Source organism: Trachypithecus francoisi, unplaced genomic scaffold (genome assembly GCF_009764315.1).
Source record: "Trachypithecus francoisi isolate TF-2019V2 unplaced genomic scaffold, Tfra_2.0 Lachesis_group5, whole genome shotgun sequence".
NCBI lineage: Eukaryota > Metazoa > Chordata > Mammalia > Primates > Cercopithecidae > Trachypithecus > Trachypithecus francoisi.
Window position 1 is genome coordinate 49,884,885 of NW_022681470.1, and position 24,128 is coordinate 49,909,012.

At 37.3% G+C, this 24,128-nt stretch overlaps 2 protein-coding genes across 24 annotated transcripts in view; one reads left to right on the forward strand and one right to left on the reverse strand.

Moving 5' to 3' along the window:
• UCHL5 (ubiquitin C-terminal hydrolase L5) overlaps window positions 1-1,406 on the reverse strand; it is a 56,881-nt gene extending 55,475 nt beyond the window's left edge. For 14 of the 21 annotated variants that reach the window (XR_004434221.1, XR_004434219.1, XR_004434217.1 and 11 more), the window contains exons 1-2: window positions 926-1,380; window positions 477-807 (exon numbers count right to left, since the gene is read on the reverse strand). Coding sequence is in view for 16 of the 21 variants with exons in the window: in XM_033199031.1 (XP_033054922.1) it covers window positions 477-807; window positions 926-1,078 (484 nt within the window). In the remaining 5 variants the exon portion in view is untranslated. Of the gene's footprint in view, window positions 1-476; window positions 808-925 lie in introns of all 21 variants that reach the window. The other 7 variants (XM_033199036.1, XM_033199035.1, XM_033199033.1 and 4 more) reach the window with 4 other exon arrangements.
• On the forward strand, window positions 719-23,368 carry RO60 (Ro60, Y RNA binding protein). 3 transcript variants are annotated; one of them, XM_033199022.1, is made up of 9 exons: window positions 719-1,068; window positions 9,716-10,317; window positions 13,981-14,201; window positions 14,652-14,798; window positions 15,073-15,210; window positions 19,480-19,596; window positions 20,302-20,415; window positions 20,679-20,825; window positions 22,689-23,368. In XM_033199022.1, exons 2-9 carry the CDS (start codon window positions 9,738-9,740, stop codon window positions 22,839-22,841), a joined length of 1,617 nt encoding a protein of 538 aa, XP_033054913.1. In that variant the 5' UTR covers window positions 719-1,068; window positions 9,716-9,737; the 3' UTR covers window positions 22,842-23,368. The 3 variants fall into 3 exon arrangements, with proteins under 3 accessions (XP_033054913.1, XP_033054914.1, XP_033054912.1); XM_033199023.1 differs by having other exon boundaries at window positions 824-845; XM_033199021.1 differs by lacking the exon at window positions 719-1,068 and adding an exon at window positions 1,175-1,520 and having other exon boundaries at window positions 22,689-23,017.
• The last annotated feature ends 760 nt before the right edge of the window (window positions 23,369-24,128 follow it).

A 24,128-nucleotide genomic window follows, 5' to 3' on the forward strand; every position in this document is an offset into this window, starting at 1 on the left:
AGTAACCAGAATCTCGAGTTCCTGGGCGGCTTAGGCCGCAGACACCTCACCCTTGAGAAGGCACACCCTAGGGTGGCTTCTGCAGGACTAATGGCCTGAGCAATGCACTTGACCACACCAGCCCGGGATAAGGTGCGCGCCGCAGAGAAGGGGCAGTGGAAAGGACAGTATGTGCTTTAAGAGCTTGGGGAGCGAGGGTCCTCAAGTCAATTACAGGATTTGGGTGCCAGGTCCTGAGGATACAGCAGGCACAAGACAGACACGATCCTTGCCCTCGTGGTGTGGCTCTTCAAATTACTGTGGAAACGACTGTCTCGAGCTGAGGGCAGAAAACCTACATTTCCCCCACCCGGACTCCAGGTTCCTGAAGTCACCTCTCCAGATGCGAGGCGGCGGTGGCCGCAGGGAACCACTCCATGCCCAGCTTGGGCCTCCTCCCATGACCCCAGGCCCAGGACGGTCCCCTTGGTTCTCACCGAATCCTTTAATGAGCTCGGTGAAGACCCCGGGGTCGCTTTCCATGAGGCACCACTCCCCGGCATTGCCCGTCATGGCCCCGGCCACACACCGCCCCGATCCACCTCTCGCTCTTGGCCGCCCCCCGCACCAGCTGCGGCCAGAAACAGATCTCAGCAAACCCGCCGCCGAGCTCGTCCACCACACGTCACCCCGCCTACTTCCCGACAGCCTCCGGGCGCCGTCACCTGCAGCGCGACGGAGCGCGCGAGGACGCTCTAGCCACCCTAGAGACATCGAAACTCTTCCCAGGCCTTGCAGCACCCGTAGCGGATTCGGAAGGGCTGGGGCCTGAGAAGAAAGGGCGGAGATTCAGAGCGCCGAGGGAGGTAACATCCGGGATCCTCGCCCCACTGGGGCGGAGGCGGGGCAAAAGAAGAGGGGCGGGACTCGTTCCCGGTAACCGAACCTGGAATTCCCCGGCGGCAGTGGGGCGGTTGCTGTCGCTGTTGCTGCCTATCGGTCTGCCGTCTCTTGTCGTTTCCCAGCGCTGCGCAGGACTTCTCCTGGCGGCGCTGCGGGTCCAGGTGGGGGGTCGGCTGCCAGGCACAGGTGAGGACATTGCGGGAAGCCGGCTGGGAGCCTTTTGTGCTGTGTGAGCGGCCCCAGGAACGCGCAAAGTCTGACCAGTCCTCCATGTCTCTCACCCGCATCCCAGGGGCTGAGGCTGGGCAAACGCCGCGAAACTATCGCTCTTCCCCGCCTCGCTTCCGCGCCTGCCCACCCTGGGAAACGGAACCAGCATCGCGGTAGGGACATCCTCGCTAGGCCTGGCCGGACCATTCCTGAGGGTGGGCCCTTTCCGAAGCCGGACCGCTCCTGCTTGTCGGCGTCGCTCCCCGCAGGCCGACGTCGAGAGGGCCTGCTTTACTCCTCCTCTTTCTCCTCCTCCCGCGGCTTCTGCGCGGAGAGGCGTCGCCCGGGATCTGGGTTTTGGAAGAAGGATCTTTGTGGGAAGACAAGGCGAATTTATCACAGAGGGAATAACGAGGGAGAGGAGAAAGGTCTGTCCTACAATCCATGGGGCTGCTAGACTGGTGGAAGGGGATGCGATGCATCAAGGGAAAATTAGGTTGAAAACAAATGTCGTGTATTAATCTAAAAACATTTGGAATGATTCTAAAATTGGATGATGTGTTAAAACCCAACATTTACTAAATTGCCCTCATTCAACAAGCTTTCACAGAGTACTATAGTGTTAAGATTGAAGTTTTTAAGAGTGTATTTGTTAAAGTCTTTAAGTGTATATTTACTCCTTAAAAGCTGCATATTCCAAGAAAAACTTTTGGCTTCCAGAAAAAAAAAAAAAAAAAGTTTTAGTGGATAAAACTCTGACTCCTTCCTTCTCAAATAGGTGACCTGTGCCCTGGAGTTAGGGAGCCTTGTGCTACGGATTATGTGAAGCCTCGAAACAAACATGGTAAATTTTATGAGGGAAGCAACAGAGCAGCTTTTGTGTTGAAAGAAGTCTGAGTACGTTATGGGGTAGAAGCCAAAATTTGTATGAAGTATTGGTTTAAAAAAATTTTTTTTTGTAACTTTCTTGAAGTTTATCTCCGGAAACTCTGCCCTCAACTTGGAGAGTGGGGGGATTCTGTTCAGTGTATTTCCTTGAGACACTTAATTGGAAAGGTTTAAGAGGCACAAGAGTCCAGAATGATTGGCATCAGAGCCCGAAGTAGTTTGTGGTATTTTTTTAAATCTGTAATATTGCTATGAACTTGAAACTGTTTTCTGTGCAGAATGTATCAAAACTAAAATTTATTTGATACCCAACTTAATTAACATGACCTATTGCAGACCAAACTGAAAATTTAGCCTTTGGCACAATCTAGAAGCAGAGGAGGGGGTTAAAATGTCTTTCATTATGTTAACATTTGAACCTGAGAGTTTCCATAAAAAGCCAGATTTCTGGATCTTTGAGAAAAATGAGATCTGGCAACTACTAGTTCCATACCACGTGGCAACCGGTTGGCAGCTCCCCTCAGACTAGCATGCTGTCATTTTTGCCACAGTTCCTTCCTCATCAGTTTTTATAGCGTCACATTGATCAGTGGATTCAAATAGCTGTATCATGGGTAAGCAAACCTCTATCATGGGCCCATTTTTGTAGTATTGTTTCTTTACATTTGTCGTGCACTCTCATAGATTGACAAATCTTTGACTTCGTTTAAAAAGGAATAATCTGCAAATGTCTTTGACTTCTTGAGATGAAAGGCAGCATTTTCAAATTATCAAGAGACTTTGGAAAGATGTTGAGATGTGTAAGTTCAAGAAAAATGTAGGGTTCCTTGGAAATAACGTATTAGTACTGATAGAAGATACTGTACATGCTGTAGTTCTGATAATTGTGAAACAAGTGCTATTATATAATGTGTGTTATTAGCATGATTTGCATTCTAAATTAAATTTTAAAAGTAGAGAAATGAACAATGCATAAAATATCCACAACCAATTTAAAATGTGGCCATGCTTGGCTGGGTGCAGTGGCTCACACCTGTAATCCGAGCACTTTGGGAGGCCCAGGCAGGTGGATCACGAGGTCAGGAGTTCAAGACCCGCCTGGCCAACATGGTGAAACCCAGTCTCTACTAAACATACAAAAAATTAGCCGGGCACAGTGGCAGGTGCCTGTAATCCCAGCTACTGGGAGGCTGAGACAGGAGAATCGCTTGAACTTGGAGGGCGGCGGTTACAGTGAGACAAGATTACGCTACTGCACTCCAGCCTGGGCGACAGAGTGAGACTCCGTTTCAAAAAAAAAAAAAAAGACAAATGTGGCCATGCTTTTAATATTATAGTATTGTAATATTTAAGTTCTCAAGAATTTAATTTATAGAGATTTAATACAACATTAGTTGTATGGTGTGTTTTAAGAGCACTAGATAGATAGGTCAGGCCCATCCAAAGAATTAACTATATATTTTTTGTTGTTAATCTGGATTTACAACACTTGATTATCCAGGAATGGATTAACTGATGACCAGGTTCTGACCTCACTCACTGCCCACTTGCCTTCTAAACCACTGATAATGGAGCTTAAGCTTTGAGGCAGGAGATGATGGCAGTTGGAGAAAGAAGAAATTAAGTTGCTGTGTATGTCTGTGTGTATCTCAAATTGCTTTTAAAAGTCAAATATAAAAATTGTAGGGCTAAATATAATTTTCGTGTAATCCATTGTATTGGTGCTCTCCGTTATGATATAGATAATAGCAGGGTTATTTAAGTGCTTGTTTATTTAAATAACTTTCCAAATATATTTTGCCTGGCCAGTTTTTGTGTTTTTAATAATAGATTTTTAGAATATAATTCACATATCATGAAGTTTACCATTTTAAAGTATCCAGTGCATTGGTTTCTAGTATATTCACAGAGTTGTGCAGTCATCACCACTAATTTCAGAACATTTTCATCACCCAGAAAGAAATCTCCTACCCATTAGCAGTCACTTCCCAGTGTTTCTTCCCCATGGCCTCTGACAACCTTAGACTAATGTACTTATTTCTCTGAATTTACCTACTCTGGAAAATTCATATAAATGGAATTGTAATACAATATGTGGCCTCTTGTGACTGGCTTCTTTCACTTGGCGTAATGTTTTCAACGTTTGTTTACATTGTGTCATGTATCAGTACTTCATCCCTTTTTATTGTCTAATAATAGTCCATTGTGTGGATATACCATATTTTTTCATCCCTTCATCAGTCGATGGACATTTGGGTTGCTTCTACTTTTTGACTGTTATGAATAATGTTGATAAAAACATCTGTGTACAACTTTTGGTATAGATACATGTATTCATTTTTCTTAGGTGTGTGGTGGAATTCCTGGGTCATATACTAACTATATTTAACCTTTTGAGAAACTGCCAGACTGTTTCCCAAAGTGGCTGTGTTATTTTACATTCCCACCAGCAGTATATGAGCGTTTCATTTTCTCTAAATCCTCACCAACACTTAATATTATTGTTTTGATTATAGCCATCCTAGTGGATGTGAAGTGGTATCTTATTGTGGTTTTGATTTGCATTTCCCTGATAACTAATGACGTTTATCGTCTTTTTATGTGTTTACTGGCCATTGGATAATTTTCTTTGGAAAAACACCTTTTCAGATTCTTTACCCATTTGTGTGTCTTTGGAGTAATATTCACATCTTTTGCCTATTTTTACTTGGGTTATTTATCATTTTATTAAGTTGTAAGTGTTCTTAGTATATTCTAGATACAAGTCCCTTATCGTATGTATGATTTGCAAATATCTTCTCTATTCTTGGATTGTCTTTTCATTTTCTTGATGGTGTCCTTGGAAATACAAGTTTTAAATTTTTATAAAGTCCAGTTTATTTTTTTATTTTGTCACTTTTGCCTTTGGTGTCTACGTTCCAACACTAATTCTGTAACACCAGCTGGGTGTCCCCCACTTCCGTTTAGTTCTGACACTAGCTACCCAGGGTTGGCATCAGATCCCACAAATTAAAGGACAAGGTCCCCACTAAGAATGCCGTTAATTTGGACGCCAGCTGTAAATGGGGTCCCTAGGCTACTCACACTTCTGCCCTGTGCATAACAATTTCAAGACTCCCCATAATCCCCTCAAGGCTGATAATTCGCTAGAATGAGTCACATAACTCACTGAAAGTGCTTTACTTGCAATTACAGTTTTATTATAAGAGATACAACTCAGGAACAGCCAAACAGGAAGTAGACACATATGGCAAGGTTTGGGGCAAGGAAAGGATGCAGAACTTCCATGCCATCCTTGTGAAATGTGGGCACATCACTTTCCCAGCACATCAGTTTTTGTTCACCAAGGATGCTCCACTGAGTATTGATGAACAGAGTTTTTATGAGGTTTTGTCACATGGGCATGATTGATTAAATCATTAGCTGCGTAACTGAATTCGATCTCAAGTCCTCTTCCTTTCCTAGAAGGTTAGCCTGACCAGTTTATTCCTCTAAACATATAGTTGGTCTTTCTAGTGACTAGCCCCCATCCTGAAGCTACCTAGGGGCCCATGTTGCCTCATTAATGTAACAAAGACACTCCTGTTTCTCAGGAAATACCAAGGGTTTTTGAAACTTTCTGCTTATTATGTACAAAGACCAGATACTCTCTCTTATAAGATGCCACAGTATCCTATCACTTTGCCAAATTTTGAGTTTATTTGTGTATCACACTCAGTGACAAGAAGGAGAGTAGCCTGAGACATGTTATTCTCTTTTCTGTCTTTAAAAATATGAATATGACTCTGGTAAATTTATACAATAAAGTAGAAAGGTGTCCTGGCTGCTAATAATGTTATCTGTTCCACTGTTTTATGTTGCACTCTGGAAAGTACAGTCGCAGAAGCATAGGAAAAGCTAAGCATTTTCTGCTGCAAAAAAACTGAAAGGGTATGTCCTCAGGGTTGTCATTTATATCATAATATGCAAAAGGAAGAGTCTGTGAATAAATAACTTGATTTCTTCTAATAGGGATTATAAGGATTACACTTAGAGATTACCTCTTAGACATCCTTTATAGATTTAGAAGTTCATTTTGCTGCTTGCTCTAGAAAAGTACTTGAATACCTTGTATTAAATATATTGGAAAAACAGAAATATTGTTCTAAGATGACATTTAGTACATATAGTACATTTATCATTCTGATTACAGAATTTATCTTAAAGACTTGTATTATATATTGCATTACACATATTGAGGCTTTTATTCTCAAAATGTGTTATGGGAAAGAGAAACCAATTGTGCATGATTATTTGGGAAATGATTCAGAAAGTCAACTTTAATGATATTTGGCTTTAAGTATGTATTACTAATTACATAAAAGCAATACAAAAGAGGAGACAAAAATGATAAGATTTGGTTTCTACTCTCAAGGGAACCAATAATGTAGCTACATGTGGTCACAATGAATAATACAAAGAAAAGAATTTGAAGGGAGAGGGAATTTTGAGGTTTGGTTTGGGACCTTTTAAATCCCACCAGTTGGTCCTTGGTACAGGAAAGCAGGTGTAGTAGAATTATCTGATATTAGATGTCATTTCAGTGTTACTCATCTAACAAATATAACTAATAAGCAGAAGTACACAGGTTGAAATGCCACCAGAGACTGTTTTTATGAAAGCTAAGGGAGAGACTAGCAGAGTCTATGCAATGTGAAGATCAGAAAAACATAGTATTTTCTACTGGAATTGGCAATTAAGGTATCAGTCTTTGTGAAGCATGTTAGTCTTCTTAAAGTGTTTTGGATCAAAAGGTAGAAATAAAAGCCAAATTGAAAAGAGGATAATAATGAATAGGAGAAGAGGCATCCACTGCACCAGGAGTTTCAGCCTGTGCTGTATTCAGTAACTATAAATTTGTGCCTAATGACTAATATGATCATTACATCTCTGATACCACCTGAGACCCAGGCTTCCACTAACATAAGCAAATTTGTACTAGAATCTTAGTTGGAATATTGACACTAATATTCCCAACACAATTCAGATCACTGTACACCTCAGTCACATTCACAATGTGAGGTTCTTCATTCTTCCATGCACTTATCCCCCTACACCACTATGTGTTCCCCTCTCTGAGACCCAGTCTTTCATTCCTCCCATCTCTACCAAATTTCTCCACATACTATTTGGCATTCTACATCTCCTGTCAGAGGGGAATGTCTTCAATTTCCTTATCCCTCACTCCCTCAAATCTATCTTTACCTATACTCTTTACCCTTAAAAGATAAAAGAAGTATCTCTTTTGCTGTTAGTAGGCCAGTCTCAACCTGGATGCTCTAAGCTCATTCTGTCTCATTTCTTTCAGGAATCTACTTCCTTCAGTTGTCCCCCTTCTCTACTGTATCTTCAGCTCTCCAAATTGAATCTTTCAATCTTAGCATCTTCCCGTTGAAAAAGGTAAAAAGATTTTTCCTCTAAGTCCCATCCTTTCTCTTACTTTCATTCATAGTTTTTGTGTACAAGAGTAGTCTAGCTGTGAAGTTTCCTCCTCACTGCATATCCTCCTGATCTCACTGTAATCAAGCTACTTCTTGTACCACTCTACTGCTTACTCTCACTAGTCACTCCTACTTGCTAAATCCAGTGATCATTTGCTAGCCTTTTATTTACTTTTCCTCTGACCATTTAAAATTACCAACCATTCACTCTTTTGAAGTTCTCTTCCTCGTGGTCCATTAGTTTTCTTCAACTCTGTGCACCTCCTTTTCTGTCTCTCTTTAAAAAGCCCTTCTCTCTCATTAGTTCTTAGTTGTTAATATTCACCAAGATTTTATCCTTAGCCTTCCTCATAATATATAAAGATGGTCAAGTAAGGATGGTCTTCAAAACAAAACTTATTTTACCTTGTGTTCCTCTTTAAGTTATGGCCATATCTGTCAACATGTCTGTATGGCTCTACAGGATGCTTAGTTTCTTTTCTAGAATATAAAGACAGATCAGGATTTCAGAAACCTCTTCCTGGAGCGCCTTCCCTAAACTTTATCAGTTTTTTAGTTTGCCTTCTCGGCTCAAATCTTTCTGGATTATTTAGACAGTATTATTTTATACTCCCTTGCTCACTCATAATACTTTTCTACTACAGCACTTAATTACAGTTTGCATTGTGATTCTGTCTCCACAAATGAGTGTGATTTCCCTGCAATCAGGAGAACAATTTTTTTTTTCAGTTTCTTTAATGGCAGAGAAATTGCCTTCATGTCTTATACATAGTATCTATTCAGTAAATGCTGGTTGAAGTTTTTGCTGGTTGTGCTGTTTTGTTTGCCATGGACAGAAGCCCAGTGCACCGAAATAACATGACAGATTGAAGGACCTCAATAAACAGTGATACTGTACTAAGAATAGTGGTGGACTGATGATGAAGTGACAATTGTGGGTCCTCCACTAGAAGGATAAAGAGGGATATTGTTTCCAGATAGCTAGTTCTAGGAGTTTTAGAGCTAATGGAAGGAGTAGACTGAGGGTAGTTACAGATGACATAAAACAATAAACCTAAAAATGGCTTAAAGAGTAAGATACATTTATGACATAATAGGAAATGTATAAGCAGGGCAGTTTCAGGTAACCCAATATCAAGGACCTAGGTACTTTGTTTTTTTCTGTTCTGCCATCTTTATATATTGGTGTGCCATTTTAAGCTGGCTTATCTCAAAGTCTCAAGATGTTTGTTACCACTCCAGGCATGACTTGCAAATGAAAATGTCAGAAGGCAGAAAAGGGAACATTTCTTTTTTTTTAAGAGCCTGAGCCCCCTTTTGAGAATGAAGAAAACCTCGAAAGTGTTCTCACCTGATTTACCATGTTGTACTGGCCAGAGTCATGACACATGCCCAACTCCCTATACCAGTCATGCGGCAAGGAGAGCACCATGATTATTGGGCCTGGGTCGAGCAGCAGCAGCAGCATCACCTGAGAACTTGTGATAAGTATACATGCTTAGGCCTCACTGGAGACCTATAAATTATAGAAGAAACTCGGGCAGTGCCTGGGATGGCTGACCCAGCAATCTGTGTTTCAGTTAGTACTTCTAGTAATTTTGATGTACACTGAGTTTGAGGACCACTGGCTTAGAGCAATAAAGATCCATCCCTTGGGGCTAGGGAAAGACCTAGCCTCCTTTGAAGGATATGAGGCCAACAAGAGGAGAAGGGGGAAGAATGAATGTTAGATCAGCAACCAAAAATGTTTACATAATTCTTCAGGGAGTACGATCTTTCTTAGTACCCGCTACTATTGCTGCCCTCCCTTCTTTTATTCTCTGTGTGGGCCTCAAGACGCCATACTGACCTGCCTGCTTAATCTCTGAAGCAGCACACTGTATCTCAAAAAGATGACTCCTCAGTTGCTTCTGATTATCACACCACTGTGGCTATAATCTTGTTTGTTTGCTGTGAAGGGCTTTTAGTTTCTTTAGATTATAAAAATAGGAATATAAAACAAAAACATTTTAAAAACTTAAGATATTACCAGTAGTCATTTCAAAATATTCAGATATGGTTTTTTTCTTTCATTTTCTGCCTTTCCTGATTTTTCTTCAGGACATTTATATTGATTTTGTACTAAGGGAAAAACTATCAAACTTAAAAGATATTGTTAAAAGAGTTAATAACATTTCAGTAAACCTACATTTTGTTTTCCTTTCTTAATGTTATTGTGCCCATCTAGTTGTAGTAACATTTTGCCTTTTTGATAGGTTTCCTAAAGACAAAAAAAAAATGGAGGAATCCGTAAACCAAATGCAGCCATTGAATGAGAAGCAGATAGCCAATTCTCAGGATGGATATGTATGGCAAGTCACTGACATGAATCGACTACACCGGTTCTTATGTTTCGGTTCTGAAGGTGGGACTTATTATATCAAAGAACAGAAGTTGGGCCTTGAAAATGCTGAAGCTTTAATTAGATTGATTGAAGATGGCAGAGGATGTGAAGTGATACAAGAAATAAAGTCATTCAGTCAAGAAGGCAGAACCACAAAGCAAGAGCCTATGCTCTTTGCACTTGCCATTTGTTCCCAGTGCTCCGACATAAGCACAAAACAAGCAGCATTTAAAGCTGTTTCTGAAGTTTGCCGCATTCCTACCCATCTCTTTACTTTTATCCAGTTTAAGAAAGATCTGAAGGAAAGCATGAAATGTGGCATGTGGGGTCGTGCCCTCCGGAAGGCTATAGCGGACTGGTACAACGAGAAAGGTGGCATGGCCCTTGCTCTGGCAGTTACAAAATATAAACAGAGAAATGGCTGGTCTCACAAAGATCTATTAAGATTGTCACATCTTAAACCTTCCAGTGAAGGTAAGCATAAGATCTTCATTGGGAAGAAGGGTGGGTAAGGGATATCCAATAAATAGCAAATTTTTATTTAACATAAGACAAGTGTGTAATATTTTCTAGAAATAGCCTTTCATTCTCAAAACATGCATTAATTCAAATATGTTTAATGCCTTCCTGGGATTACACACCTACCACAGGCGATCCAGACATTAATAATCAAGAATCAAATGATGGGTTTATAGATTAATAATCTGAATCTTAAAGTGCCACTGTCCTAACTGGAATGCTCACCCAAGTGATTATGGACTGTGTAAGTAGCATGGACAGATTAAAAGTTGCAATAATCCTTGGATATGGGTACGATCATTAGAAGGAACTGCTTTTGAGTTCCAGCTTTGCCAGTTACTCAGCAGATATTCAAATTTGGTCTCAGTATAATCGTTTGTAAAACTTAGGTAACTGTACACAGCTATTCCATAAGATCATATATAGAAAACTGCTCTGTAACCAATGAAATGCTAAGTAGAAAAGTAAAAAAAAAAAAAGTTGCAATAAGCAAAACAGCTCCTTGCCAGTAGGTGACAGATGGCCATGCTGTACCCACTTCTCTAGCCCATTCTTTTTTTTTCCTCCCCATCTTCCTAGGACATGTGTTTATACCTTATATAGTGCTGAACTTAAAGGAAGTTAATTGTTTTCAGGCAGTCAGTCAGGGGACCTGATAACTTGGAGCAGTTTTTCTGTATCTATGGGAAGAAGTCGACTTTTGAAAAGTTAGTTGACTCCATAATAATTACTAGTCCTTTCAAGGAAAGAAATAAGAAAAACTCTTGGGCAAGAGTAATTTGAAGTGTGAAGTTCCACAAAAATCAACATGTACAAAATTTGACTTTTTTTTTTTTCAACCGGAAGTGAAACTTGAAAAGACAGCCACTCAGAAGGGTGGGTTCACATTTCAGTTCTGTGGCCCTAAGCCAAGTAACAAGCTGAGTTTCTGTACCTTCATCTAAAAAGGAGGGTAAGGAGAATAAGCTTACAATTATTGAGACTAAATGTCCCAGCACCTAACATATAGCAGAAGTATACTTTGGTTCTCTCTTTCTCCCTTCCACACATATCTTTATGTACAGAATCTCTTCAGTAATTCCTAACTTACCATTTTAATTATAAGTGGAATTTTTCAAATGAAATGTTTTTTGTATTTTTATATATAAAAATATTATATATATATTTTGTATTTTTAGTAGAGACAGGATTTCACCATGTTGGTAATGCTGGTCTCAAACTCCTGACATCAGTTGATCCGCCTGCCTTGGCCTCCCCAAAGTGCTGGGATTACAGGCATGAACCACGGTGCCTGGCCCTCAGCAAATATTTATTGAGCACCTACTAGGGATAGACACTGTTCTAAGAACTTGGGGTTCATATTACAGGAGTTGATTATTATGTACAGTGCATGCATTTTTTCTTCTTTTTTTTCCTTTGTCTTTTTTTTTTTTTTGGTTGGGAGACATTTCTGGCACACTAAAAGTTTGGAATTTTAATGTAGTCAAACTTATCAGTGTCTTCATAGGTTTATGTTTTGTGTTAGGATTAGAAGGGCCTTTTCCAACCTAAAATATTTATCTGTGGTTTTTTCCTAACATTTTCATGGTTAAGAAACATTGTTTTTTACATTTAAATTTTTTATCCAAATATTTGATCCAGCGTTAAGAAGGACTTAGGCATCCAGCTTTATTTATTCGTTTGTTGAGATGTGTCTTGGAAGTGTGGAGCAAGTTCTATAGACTAAGAGAAAGACTGCCCATTACTAGTCTAATTGGACCAGTTTCTGAACTTGTGAAAATAATTATTCTGTGCTTTGTTTTTTTGGTCTATATAATGAGGAATTAGTACATGTTCCCTAAACTTACTTCCACACATAGGATTCTTTAATTTGAAACTGTCGAGGGCAGAACTCGTAATTGAAACCATGTTAGTAATAGTAATATCACATTGGACATGGAGAATCCCTAGCATTTCGAAGTTTAAAAATTTGGAAAAACTGTAAGCAACAGAATTAATAGTATTTTAATATCTTAACTGTAATGTGTATTTATAACCGATAAAACAAGTCACAATGTGATTCAAGTAATCAGGTATGGTATTTTTATTGTGCACCCACTGTGGGGCCAGCACAATTACATAACTGGGTAGGATAAAACTGCTTTAAGGAATTTTTATTTTCATTGGAAAAACAAAATAGAAGATATACTCACATGAAACATTTACTCATTTAAGATGATTTTGTACCAAAATCTGGAAGATAGCAAGAGTCACAATACTTGAGAAGTTCCTGCATGTTAGTGTTAACTTTTGATCAAGTTATTTAGAATTCAAAAATAACATAATAGGCTCAATTGGCATAGAGATGTGTTTCATATGGCCTATACAGTATTTTAGGGTAAAAATGAATTCTTTGTCATCATCTTTAAAAATCAGAAAACATAAAAACTCATATTCTGGCTTCTCTTGAAAGTAATTTTTTTTTTATTTTGGCAGCACGAAGTCGATACATGGCTACACCACTTGTCAGGGCGCACGCTGTTCAGTCACCACACCCTCACAACTGTCTATTACATCACTGTGGTGGTGTTTTGTTTTTTTGTTTTTTGTTTTTTTTTTTTGAGACAGAGTCTCACTCTGTTGCCTGGGCTGAAGTACAGTGGCGTGATCTTGGCGCACTGCAACCTCTGCCTCCTGGGTTCAAGTGATTTTCCTGCCTCAGCCTCCTGAGTAGCTGGTATTACAGGCATGCGCCACCACGGCCAGCTAATTTTTAAATTTTTAGTAGAGACGGAGTTTTGCCATGTTGGGCAGTCTGTTCTCGAACCCCTGACCTCAGGTGATTCACACACCTTGACCTCCCAAAGTACTAGGATTACAGGTGTGAGCCATGGCGCTCGGCCTCACTGTGCTGGTTTTATTTCTTTATTTTATTTGCCCTTCCCTCATAGACATTTTAATGTTGTAATCCAGTCCCTGCTGTGTTACAGAAGTGGTGAAACTAAGACCTAGAAAGACCACCATTTATTGGCAGAGTATAGGCTAGAACCTAGAACCCAGATTTTCTCACCCCCGATCCAAGGCTCTTTCTTCTGTTAGAAGAAATTGTGGAGGGAATCAACAAGTTACTGTTTTCTTCTTCTTTTTTTTTTCTTTGGACCAGTAATACTTCTCAGCTATTAAAACACAGTGTAAAAGAACCTACCTACCTGTCCACTTCTACTTACTTCTGCTGTTCGTAAATAGACATATTTTATTCAAAAGCAAAGAGAGACAAATGAATATAATTAATATAATACAATATTAATTGAGATACATCTGTACTCTTGTGAGTTGTTCTGAGATTATGGACCTGAAACTTTCTAATGCTGGTGTCTTTGAAAAGAAAGAAAAGCCTCTGTAACAAAATTACTCAGGATACAGATTTTTTTACTCCAAAGTCTCATATTTAAATAGTAATAACTGAATAAGAAAATTAATTCACCCCATTTGCTTAATTGTTATATCATGAAAAGCAGCATCCCAGTGTAAGGGCATTAACTCTTGTGTGTCTAGTTATAGAATGCATTTTGAGGAAACATGTTCTATTTTTTTACTTGGTAATCCTGCATGCTTTTTCAATTCTTTATCTTGTTAAAGGACTTGCAATTGTGACCAAATATATTACAAAGGGCTGGAAAGAAGTTCATGAATTGTATAAAGAAAAAGCACTCTCTGTGGAGACTGAAAAATTATTAAAGTATCTGGAGGCTGTAGAGAAAGTGAAGCGCACAAGAGATGAGCTAGAAGTCATTCATCTAATAGAAGAACATAGATTAGTTAGAGAACATCTTTTAACAAATCACTTAAAGTCGAAAGAGGTGAGTGAATTACATGTTACAGCATGTGATTAAACATGAGTAATTTACTGTAGGTGCTAAAAGGATAAACTTGGGGTAGCTATATATTTATACTTCTAAAAAGAAATTATTTAAAATATATCTTGAAATTAATGTCTATTTAAAACACCTACCATGATGTTCAACATGATGTAGGTGGCATTTGTGTTAGTTTCACTCCAGAAAATCTGCCTTGCTAATTAAAAAAAAAATCATCTATGCATTTCCTTCATAAAATATACTTCACTTCCTTTTTCTAGTAAAAAAACTTAGCTTATTTGATAAGCCTTTGACTTAGACATTTTCATTCTGAAAGCACTCTGAACCCCAGATGAAAGCCTGAGACTATATTATGAATATTTATTGATATAGGTGTGTTATACTGATTTATTTTCCCTTAATTCCTGGTATTTCTACCTGTTATTGCAATAGGTATGGAAGGCTTTGTTACAAGAAATGCCTCTTACTGCATTACTAAGGAATCTAGGAAAGATGACTGCTAATTCAGTACTTGAACCAGGAAATTCAGAAGTATCTTTAGTATGTGAAAAACTGTGTAATGAAAAACTATTAAAAAAGGTAAGCATTATCAGTGTTCTTTGTTAGCTACTACTAACTGAAAAAGTGGCTCCTAAATTTTAGAAATGTAGTCAGTGCATTTTTAAGGTATTTCGAGATGTTCATTATACCAAATTGCATTATGGCTCTTAAGTGTAAGTAAGTTTAATACATTTTCATTTTTCTCTTTGCTGTATGAAATGTAGTTATTAGCTACAGTAACACAAAAATCTAAGGAGTATACATAATCACTATTTTTTGCTAAAATTTTCCTTATACTTTGTTTTGTTTCTAGGCTCGTATACATCCATTTCATATTTTGATCGCATTAGAAACTTACAAGACAGGTCATGGGCTGAGAGGAAAACTGAAGTGGCGCCCTGATGAAGAAATTTTGAAAGCATTGGATGCTGCTTTTTATAAAACATTTAAGGTAGTGATATGATTTTTGTTTTAAAACAAATGACTCAAGACTTAGTATCTTTTGTAATAATACATTTTAAAGGTAGTATTAATAGTTTAATCATTTTTTAATTAGGTATTCATTTTTTTTTAGTTCATATGAGGTGGGTATATAATTAATATCGTGTAAGTTTATGAGTAAAGTATTTCTCTTTACCTTTGGGTAGCAACTAATTATTCTAAGATCATTTTGGTAACTTAAGTTACTAACTGTATTAGTTTGTTCTTGCAGTGCTATAAAGAAGTACCTGAGACTGAGCAGTTTGTAAACAAGAGAGATTTAATTGGCTCATGGTTCCACAGGTTTTATAGGAAGCACAGTGGCTACTGCCTTGCTTCTGAGGATGCCTTGGGAAACTTAAAATCATGGCAGAAGGGGAAGCAAACACGTTCTTCTTCACATGGCGGCAGGAAGAAGTGATGAGCAAAAGTGGGGGAAGCTCCTTCAGATCTCGTCTGAACTCATTCACTATCACAAGAACAGTATAGGGGAAATCACCCCCATGATTCAGTTATCTCTACCTGATCCCACCCTTGAACACGTGGGGATTATGGGAACTATAATTCAAGATGAGATTTGGGTGGGGACACAGCCAAACCATATCAACAATCATGGCAGAAGGGGGGATATGGTGCTAAGCTATTAGACTGCCCCCATGATCCAATCGCCTCCCCCCAGGTCCCACCTTCAACACTGGGGATTACAGTGCACATAAGATTTGTGTGGAGACACAAATCCAACCCGTGTTACTAACTTTAGAAATTTGCCTTCCTATCAGGTCCTATGACTTGGTCCTCTGTTTTCCCCATTAATTGGTAGATACATCTCATCAGTCTTGATAAAAAATGAGGTTTTTAGTCATGGAAATCTCACATCAAAGACAGAAGCTAAAAAGTCTTGCTGTATAACAAAATGCAACCAAATTCAGCAGCAAAATAAAAGGATTACATACCATAACCAAGTGATATTTATCCGTGGCATACAAGGATAGTACAACATATGACAGCCAATCAATGTAATACATCACATTAGTAGAATGAAGTGATAAAAACCACATGATCATCTTATTGATGCAGAAAAAGCATTTCACAAATTTCAACATTCCTTCGTGATAAAAAGAAAACCACTATATAAACCTGAAATTAACTCCCTCAACATGATAAAGGCCAGAGATTTAAAAAACAAAAATGTTTAAACCCCATAGCTAATGTCATAATGGTGAATGATTGTAATGTTTTCCCCTAAAATCAAGAAAAAGACAAGGATGCCCAGTTTTTCCACTTTAATTCCACATAGTATTGGAAGTTCTAGTAAGAGTAAGGCAAGAAAATGAAATAATGAAAGACATCTCAATTGGAAATAAAGAAGTAAAATTATCCTCAGATGCCATGATCTTGTATTTAGAAAAAATGCTAAAGAATCCACCAAAAACTCTAAAGTTAAAAAATGAATTCAACAAAGTTACAGGGTATAAAACCAACACATAAAAAATCAGTTGTATTTCTATATACTAGCAATGAACAATCCAAAAAAAGAAATTAAGAAAACATTTCCATTTACAATATCATCAAAAAATAAAAGGAGTAAATTTAAGAAGCTGCAAGACTTATACACTGAGAACTACAAAACACAGCTAAAAGAAATTAAGTCATGAATAAATAGAAACACATCTGTGTTTGCAGATTGGAAGACTTAATATTGTTAAGATGACAATACTATCCAAAGCAGCCAATCTACAGATTTAATGCAATCTCTTTCAAAATCCCAATGGCATGTTTTACAGAAATAGGAACACCCATTCTAAAATTCCTAAGAAATTTCAAGTGACCCCAAATAGCCAAAACAATCTTTAAAAAAAGAACAAAGTCTGGAGGACTCTTCGGTAACTCTTTCAGTTACTACAAACCTGCAGTAATTGAAACAGTGTGGCACTGGCAAAAGAATAAACATATAGACCAATGAAATAGAGAGTCCAGAGTTAAAACCTTGCGTATATGTTCAGTTGACTTTTTTTTTTTTTGAGACAGAGTCTCACTGTGCCACCCAGTTTGAAGTGCAGTGGTGCAATCAGTTCACTGCAACCTCCGCCTCCTGAGTTCAAGTGATTCTCATGCCTCAGCCTCCCAAGTAGCTGGGATTACAGGCATGCACCATCACACTCAGCTAATTTATTCCATTTTTAGTTGGGACAGGGTTTCACTGTGTTAGCCAGGCTCGTCTTGAACTCCTTGCCTCAAGTGATCCACCCACCTTGGCCTCCCAAACTGCTAGGATTACAGGCGTGAGCCACTGCACCAGGATGTCAGTTGACTTTTGATGAGGGTGCCAAGATGATTCACTGGGAAAAGGACAATCTTCAACAAATGGTGTTGGGAAAACTGCATATTCAAATACAAAAGAATGAAGTTGGACCATTATCTTACACCAATACAAGAATTAGTTCAAAGTGGATCAGTGACCTAAATTTAAGAGCTAAAACTAGAAAACACCAAAAACACAGGCAGCAGAAGAAAAAATAAATTGAACTTCATCAAACTTAAAAATTTTGTGTATTAAAGGATACTACTGAGAAAGCTAAAAGATAATCTACACAATGGGAGAAAATATTTGCAGACCATATATCCGATAAGTGCCTAATATCCAGAATACTGAAAACTACAAATTCAGCAAAAGTACAAACAACCCAGTTTAAAAATGGGCAAAATACTTGAATAGACATTTTTCTAATGATATACAAATGAGTAATAAGAATATGAAAAGGGCCAGGTGCCCTATAATCCCAGCACTTTGGGAGGCCAAGATGGGTTGATCACCTGAGGTCAGGAGTTCGAGACCAGCCTGGCCAATATGGTGACACCCCATCTCTACAAAAAAAAAAAAAAAAAATTAGCTGGATGTGGTGGCGGGCGCCTGTAATCCCAGGTACTCATGAGGTTGAGGCAGGAGAATCTCTTGAACCCAGGAGGCAGAGGTTGCAGTGAGCTGAGATTGTGCTATTGCACTCCAGCCTGGGCAACAAGAGCGAAACTCCATCTCAAAAAAAAACATGAAAAATACTCAACATCATTAACAATCAGAGAAATGCAAATCAAGATGACAGTGTGATACCACTTCACATCTAGTTGGATAGCTAATACCAAAAAAGCAGAAAACAAGAATTGGGGAAGATGTGGAGAAATTGGAAACATAGTGTATGGTGGGAATGTAAAATGGTGTAGCCCCTGTGGAAAACAATTTGGCAGTTCTCAAAAGGTTAAACGTAGAATTACCATACCATCCAGCAATTCCATTTCTAGGTATATACCCAAAAGAATTGAAAACAGGTATTAAACAGATATTTGTTTACCAATATTCACAGTAGCATTATTCACAATAGCCAAGAGTTAAATGTATTCTTGTCTTTTATTTTTGATGCTATTGTGAACAAATATTTTCTTAATTTTCTTTTTTGAATTGTTCATTGCTAGTATATAGAAATACAACTGATTTTGATGAACAACCAAATGTTCATCAGCAGATGGATAAGCAAAATGTGGTATATATAATGGAATATTATTCAGCCTTAGAAAAGAATTACATTTGATACATGCTATACCATGGATAAATCTTGAAAAGATTACAGTAAGTAAAATAAGCCAGACAAACAAGGACAAGTATTGTATGATTGCATTATACGAGGTATCTACAGTAGGCAAATTTATAGAGACAGAATGTGGAATAGAAGTTGTTAGGGGCTAGGGAGAGACATGGCACTGGGGAGTTATTACCTAATTGGTACAAGTTCTATTTGGGATGATGAAAAAGTTCTAGAAATAGATAGAGGTGATAGTTATACAACATTGTGAATGTGCTTAATGCCACTGAATTATACATCTAAAAATGGTTAAAAAGGTCAAATTTATGTTACATTTTACCACAATAAAAATTTCTTACTAAAAACTCTGATTTTACTTCAATGAGGAAAGATTTTAAAAATAGGATGGTAACTTATTTAAAATTATTGAATAGGTTCTTCGTTTGTTTTACCTGTAAAAGCTAAGCATTTTTATTATTTTTTAAATTTTCAATCATAGCTGCTATGCCAGATGAGCATTTTTAAGTAGTTGTCAATTGGTATATCACAAATCTGAAGGCCTTTTATTATAGTCTTTTTAATGTAAGATAGTAAATATGATTTAGAAATTTAATCTACTCATAATTTCTATTATGCTTTTAATGATTGTTTTGTTTTCTCTGTAGACAGTTGAACCAACTGGAAAACGTTTCTTACTAGCTGTTGATGTCAGTGCTTCTATGAACCAAAGAGTTTTGGGTAGTATACTCAACGCTAGTACAGTTGCTGCAGCAATGTGCATGGTGAGAACACCTAAGACAATTTTGCCACTCTAAAAACATGTTTACTGTAGAACAAAACTATAAGTTAAATAGTGATTAAGAATTACATTTTCACTTTCTTCTGTCCTTTCAGCTTGTCACATTTTTTATTTTATATTTAAAGATAATGGTGTAAAGCCAAAGTGTTAAGTATGTTGAAAAAGTATGTCTAGAGAATAAGCAGAATAGAAATTTTAATTTTTACAACAAAAGATGAAATATTAATGGATTTTTTAGGAAGTAGATAATGCTTAGATAAAATGAAAAAAAGACAAAAATTTTTTAAAATTTATTTTAAAAATAATGCTTAAATTAATGATATGAAACTTAAAAGATCTGGGAACTAATAGAGTGTCTAGGAGACTTTAGTTCTATCTTGACTGTCAGTGAATAACAAACAGATGAATAGCAGGCAGACTTTTTAGCTTCTTTACTGGGGCTTTATTTCTTACCTAATAAAATGAGAAGAATATTTACTGTATTTGCTTCAAAGGATAGTCATGACAGCCAGTTTTTTGTGAAAGTACTTTGAAAGCTGTACTACAGTTACTGTATAGTTCTAAAACACACTAATAAAAAGTTAAGAAATAAAATCAGTGTTTCTTTTAAACATGAAGTTGGATAAAATTCAAAATACTGTTATTTTCTGCCAAATTTGCTGAAAATTACTGCCATTGAATTTTTCAGGTTGTCACAAGAACAGAAAAAGATTCTTACGTAGTTGCTTTTTCTGATGAAATGGTACCATGTCCAGTGACTACAGATATGACCTTACAACAGGTTTTAATGGCTATGAGTCAGGTAAGAAACTGTGTTTTTTAAGTTTACTTAGTTAAGTTTACATAACATGTAGAATGATTTTATATTGATGTCATGTATGGTATTAATCTGTGAGAACAAAAATTTTTTTGTCTTAAATTTCTCATGACAAGTACAAAAACCGAAAATATATATGCAGGCTTTGGGAAGGCTGTATATATTGGTGCTAAACAAAATGAGACTGCAAAAACTAGTATTTTTAAGGACTTATTTACTTATTTATTCATGCTTTTGTTCCGAATTAGATCCCAGCAGGTGGAACTGATTGCTCTCTTCCAATGATCTGGGCTCAGAAGACAAACACACCTGCTGATGTCTTCATTGTATTCACTGATAATGAGACCTTTGCTGGAGGTGTCCATCCTGCTATTGCTCTGAGGGAGTATCGAAAGGTAAAACAAATTCTAATATGGTTCCTCATCCAAATAATATTTTAATACTTGATTTTTTTTTTTTTTTTTTTGAGACAGGACCTCATTCTGTTGCCCAGGCTGGAGTGCAGTGGCTCAGTCATAGCTCACTGCAACCTCAACCTCCCAAGCTTAAGTGATTGCCCCACCACAGCCTCCCAAGTAGCTGGGACTACAGGAGCGTGCCACCATGCCTACTTAATTTTTTGTGGGGATGGGGTTTCACCATGTTGCCCAGGCTGGTCTCAAACTCCTAGGCTCAAGTGATTCTCCAGCCTCGGCTTCCCAAAGTGCTGGGATTACAGCCACCACACCTGGCCATTCTTGAGTCTTATTCACTTAAGGTTTTCAAAAAATGTTACTACAAGTAGTTCTGTATCTTATATAGGAGCCAATGTCCGTTATAGACTCAGCAGTACTTACAATAAGAAAAAGTATTGGTTACACATATATAATTTAACCAGTTTCCATTGCTAAACATTACCAAGAATATCCTTTGCAAACAGTATTTTTGGTAATAATCAGAATATTTGTTTTACCTTAGCTGTAAGTTTTTTTTAATAATTCAGTGTGCTCCTTGAAAAATTGAAAGTATTAGTGAGTTTTCGAAAAGGATTACATAAAATTAAAGCTATAATCTATGCTCTACGTTTTATGGACATATCTGTGTTCTAATCAGTATACTCCTGTTGAGCTTTCTGAAATGACATAAATCGTCATTCTCCAATATGTGTTGCCACTAGTCACATGGGACTTTTGAGCACTTAAAATATGGCTGGTGTGACTAGTAGAAATAGAACTTGTTGATGAAGAGCAGTGGTTCTCAAAGTGTGGTTTCCCTACCAGCAGTCTTAGCCTCACCTGCGACCTTAATAGAAATGCAAATTCCTGAGGCCCAACAGAGATCTGCTGAATCAGAAACTCTGACATTGGGACTGTGTTTTAACAAGCCCTCTGGAGCATTCTGATGCAGGCCTAAGTTTGAAAGCTACAGGTGAGGGAGTAGAATTTTTTTTTTTTTTTTTTTAAGAAATGGGATCTCCATCACTGGAGTGCAATGGTGCTATCATAGCTTACTGTAACTTGAAATCCTGGCCTCCCAAAGCACTGAGATTACAGCCATGAGGCACTGCCCAACCAGGATAGAATGTAAAGACTGTTTGGGTATGAGTCCCGAGTCTTTCTCTTACTCTGTGTGGACCTGAGCAAATTATTACTGATCTACATCATAGTAAGTTATAGTCCTTACCTCTTAACATTTGTTTTAACAATTACGTTAGATGTATTATTTAAAGAGTTCATTGTAGTTTCTCACGTGTATACATTCAGCAATTGTAGGTTTTTCTCAAAAACTCAATTATTTTAATCTTACATGTAGCTGTAGAGGACAGGTTCTTACATGGAACATGTATATATCGCACATATCAGTCATCAGCCAAAAGTTGATCATCCCAGAGAGCTATGTCCTTATATTTATATATACTCATACACACTGCCCCAGCACTTGATATGTTGATAAAAATATCTGGCACCCTTAATACCCTGACAAGTTTCGTAAGTACAAAGTGCCTAGGCTGCTCAATAATGTATGCTGCAGCCCATAGAACAAGTAAAGTAATTGATGAGAGAAGTAGAAATTTCAGGCAGAGTCTAATACAATTTTATTGTCCATTCTTCTAAAATTCCCATATTCTAGCCTTAAAAGATTGACTCCCCCCCCCCAAAAAAATGGACTTTGTAATTAAAAAGCTCTGGTAGAGAAATGTTAAAGTGATTTAATTTTGGAGGTATTTTGTGTTTCCTTACATACATGTTTCTAATACGTATTTTGGTATTTTTCTACAGAAAATGGATATTCCAGCTAAACTGATTGTTTGTGGAATGACATCAAATGGTTTTACCATTGCAGACCCAGATGATAGAGGCATGTTGGATATGTGTGGCTTTGATACTGGAGCTTTGGATGTAATTCGAAATTTCACGTTAGATATGATTTAACCATAAGCAGCAGCACAATCCAGAGATCCATTGCCATCAGTGATCTCACTAAAAATATACAGCTACTTCCCAGCTAATCCCCACCCAATGAATGATGATAGTATAGTATGTGCATAATGGAAAGTTACCTTACCGGAAAAAAAAAAAAAAAGAAGGAAAAATAAGATGGGCCCAAAGGTCTGTCTACTAAACTAGCTCTTGGGGAAATAGCTTCAGGATACTGTAGTTTCCTCTATCTGATAGAGAACTTTTTGTTAATAGACACTGTAAAATAGTTTTGCTTTGTTGAATAATACATGTGTATTTAAAAGAGGTAAGAGCAAAAAGTATAATTCCACATCATGTCACTTGAGAAGTGCTTAATGTTTTCTTAAACGTTTCCATTGGGAAAGGACAGCTTTGATAATGTCCAAATACTCTGAAATGCACTAGACCATGTAACTGTGATGGAATATGAAACTCTCTGTAAACTTTTATACCAAGGGGGTAAAAAAAAAAAAAAAAAAAAAGACATTTGATTAAATTATGAATGAGTTTTACAAATTCCTGTCAGAGTTTTACTAAGATCACACAAATAACAGCTTTCTTATTCAGTGAAAAAAATATTTTCTTTCTGATGTTTTATTTGGACTTGTAGAACATGTTACCATTAATCAGAAACATCATGGCAACCCCTAAGAATAGACTAAGTTTGTGTTGGCTGAGGAAATCTGTTTGGTTTGCTTTTTTTTTTTTTTTTTTTGCTTTGTTATATTTTATTGCCACAAGGGGTGTGACTTGATAATGATATAATGATTTCCTCTGAATTATAACGTAGCCAGTTGTAGTCTCACACTTTTTCATACTCTTAAGTGAAAATAACAGAAATTGTTTCAAGCGCTTAACTCCCCCTCATTCACAAAGTATAACAATTAAAATCTCAGCTATAACCAGTTTAGCTTTTTGCTTACTTTTAAAATAAAAATTTTTACTTTTAACTATTTTTTAGTCAATATTTTTAAATTGTATATAGGTCAATGGCCTGTCTCTTTGTCCATTATTCATTTCATGGCAAAATATTCTTCTTTGATAGTATAAATAAATAATAAAGCAATCTAGGTCCTTCAGGTTTGAAAGGCAATTTTTGAGTAGCGTATTACCAGCTAGCCAATCACTAGGAATTTTTTTCAATATTATTTGTATGTATGAAACTTTTCATTACACTAAAGTACATTATTTTCTTAAGCAAGTATCCTTCATTGTGAGGTTTAACATTAAAGCAATCTGTTGAAATGCCGTTATCTTTGC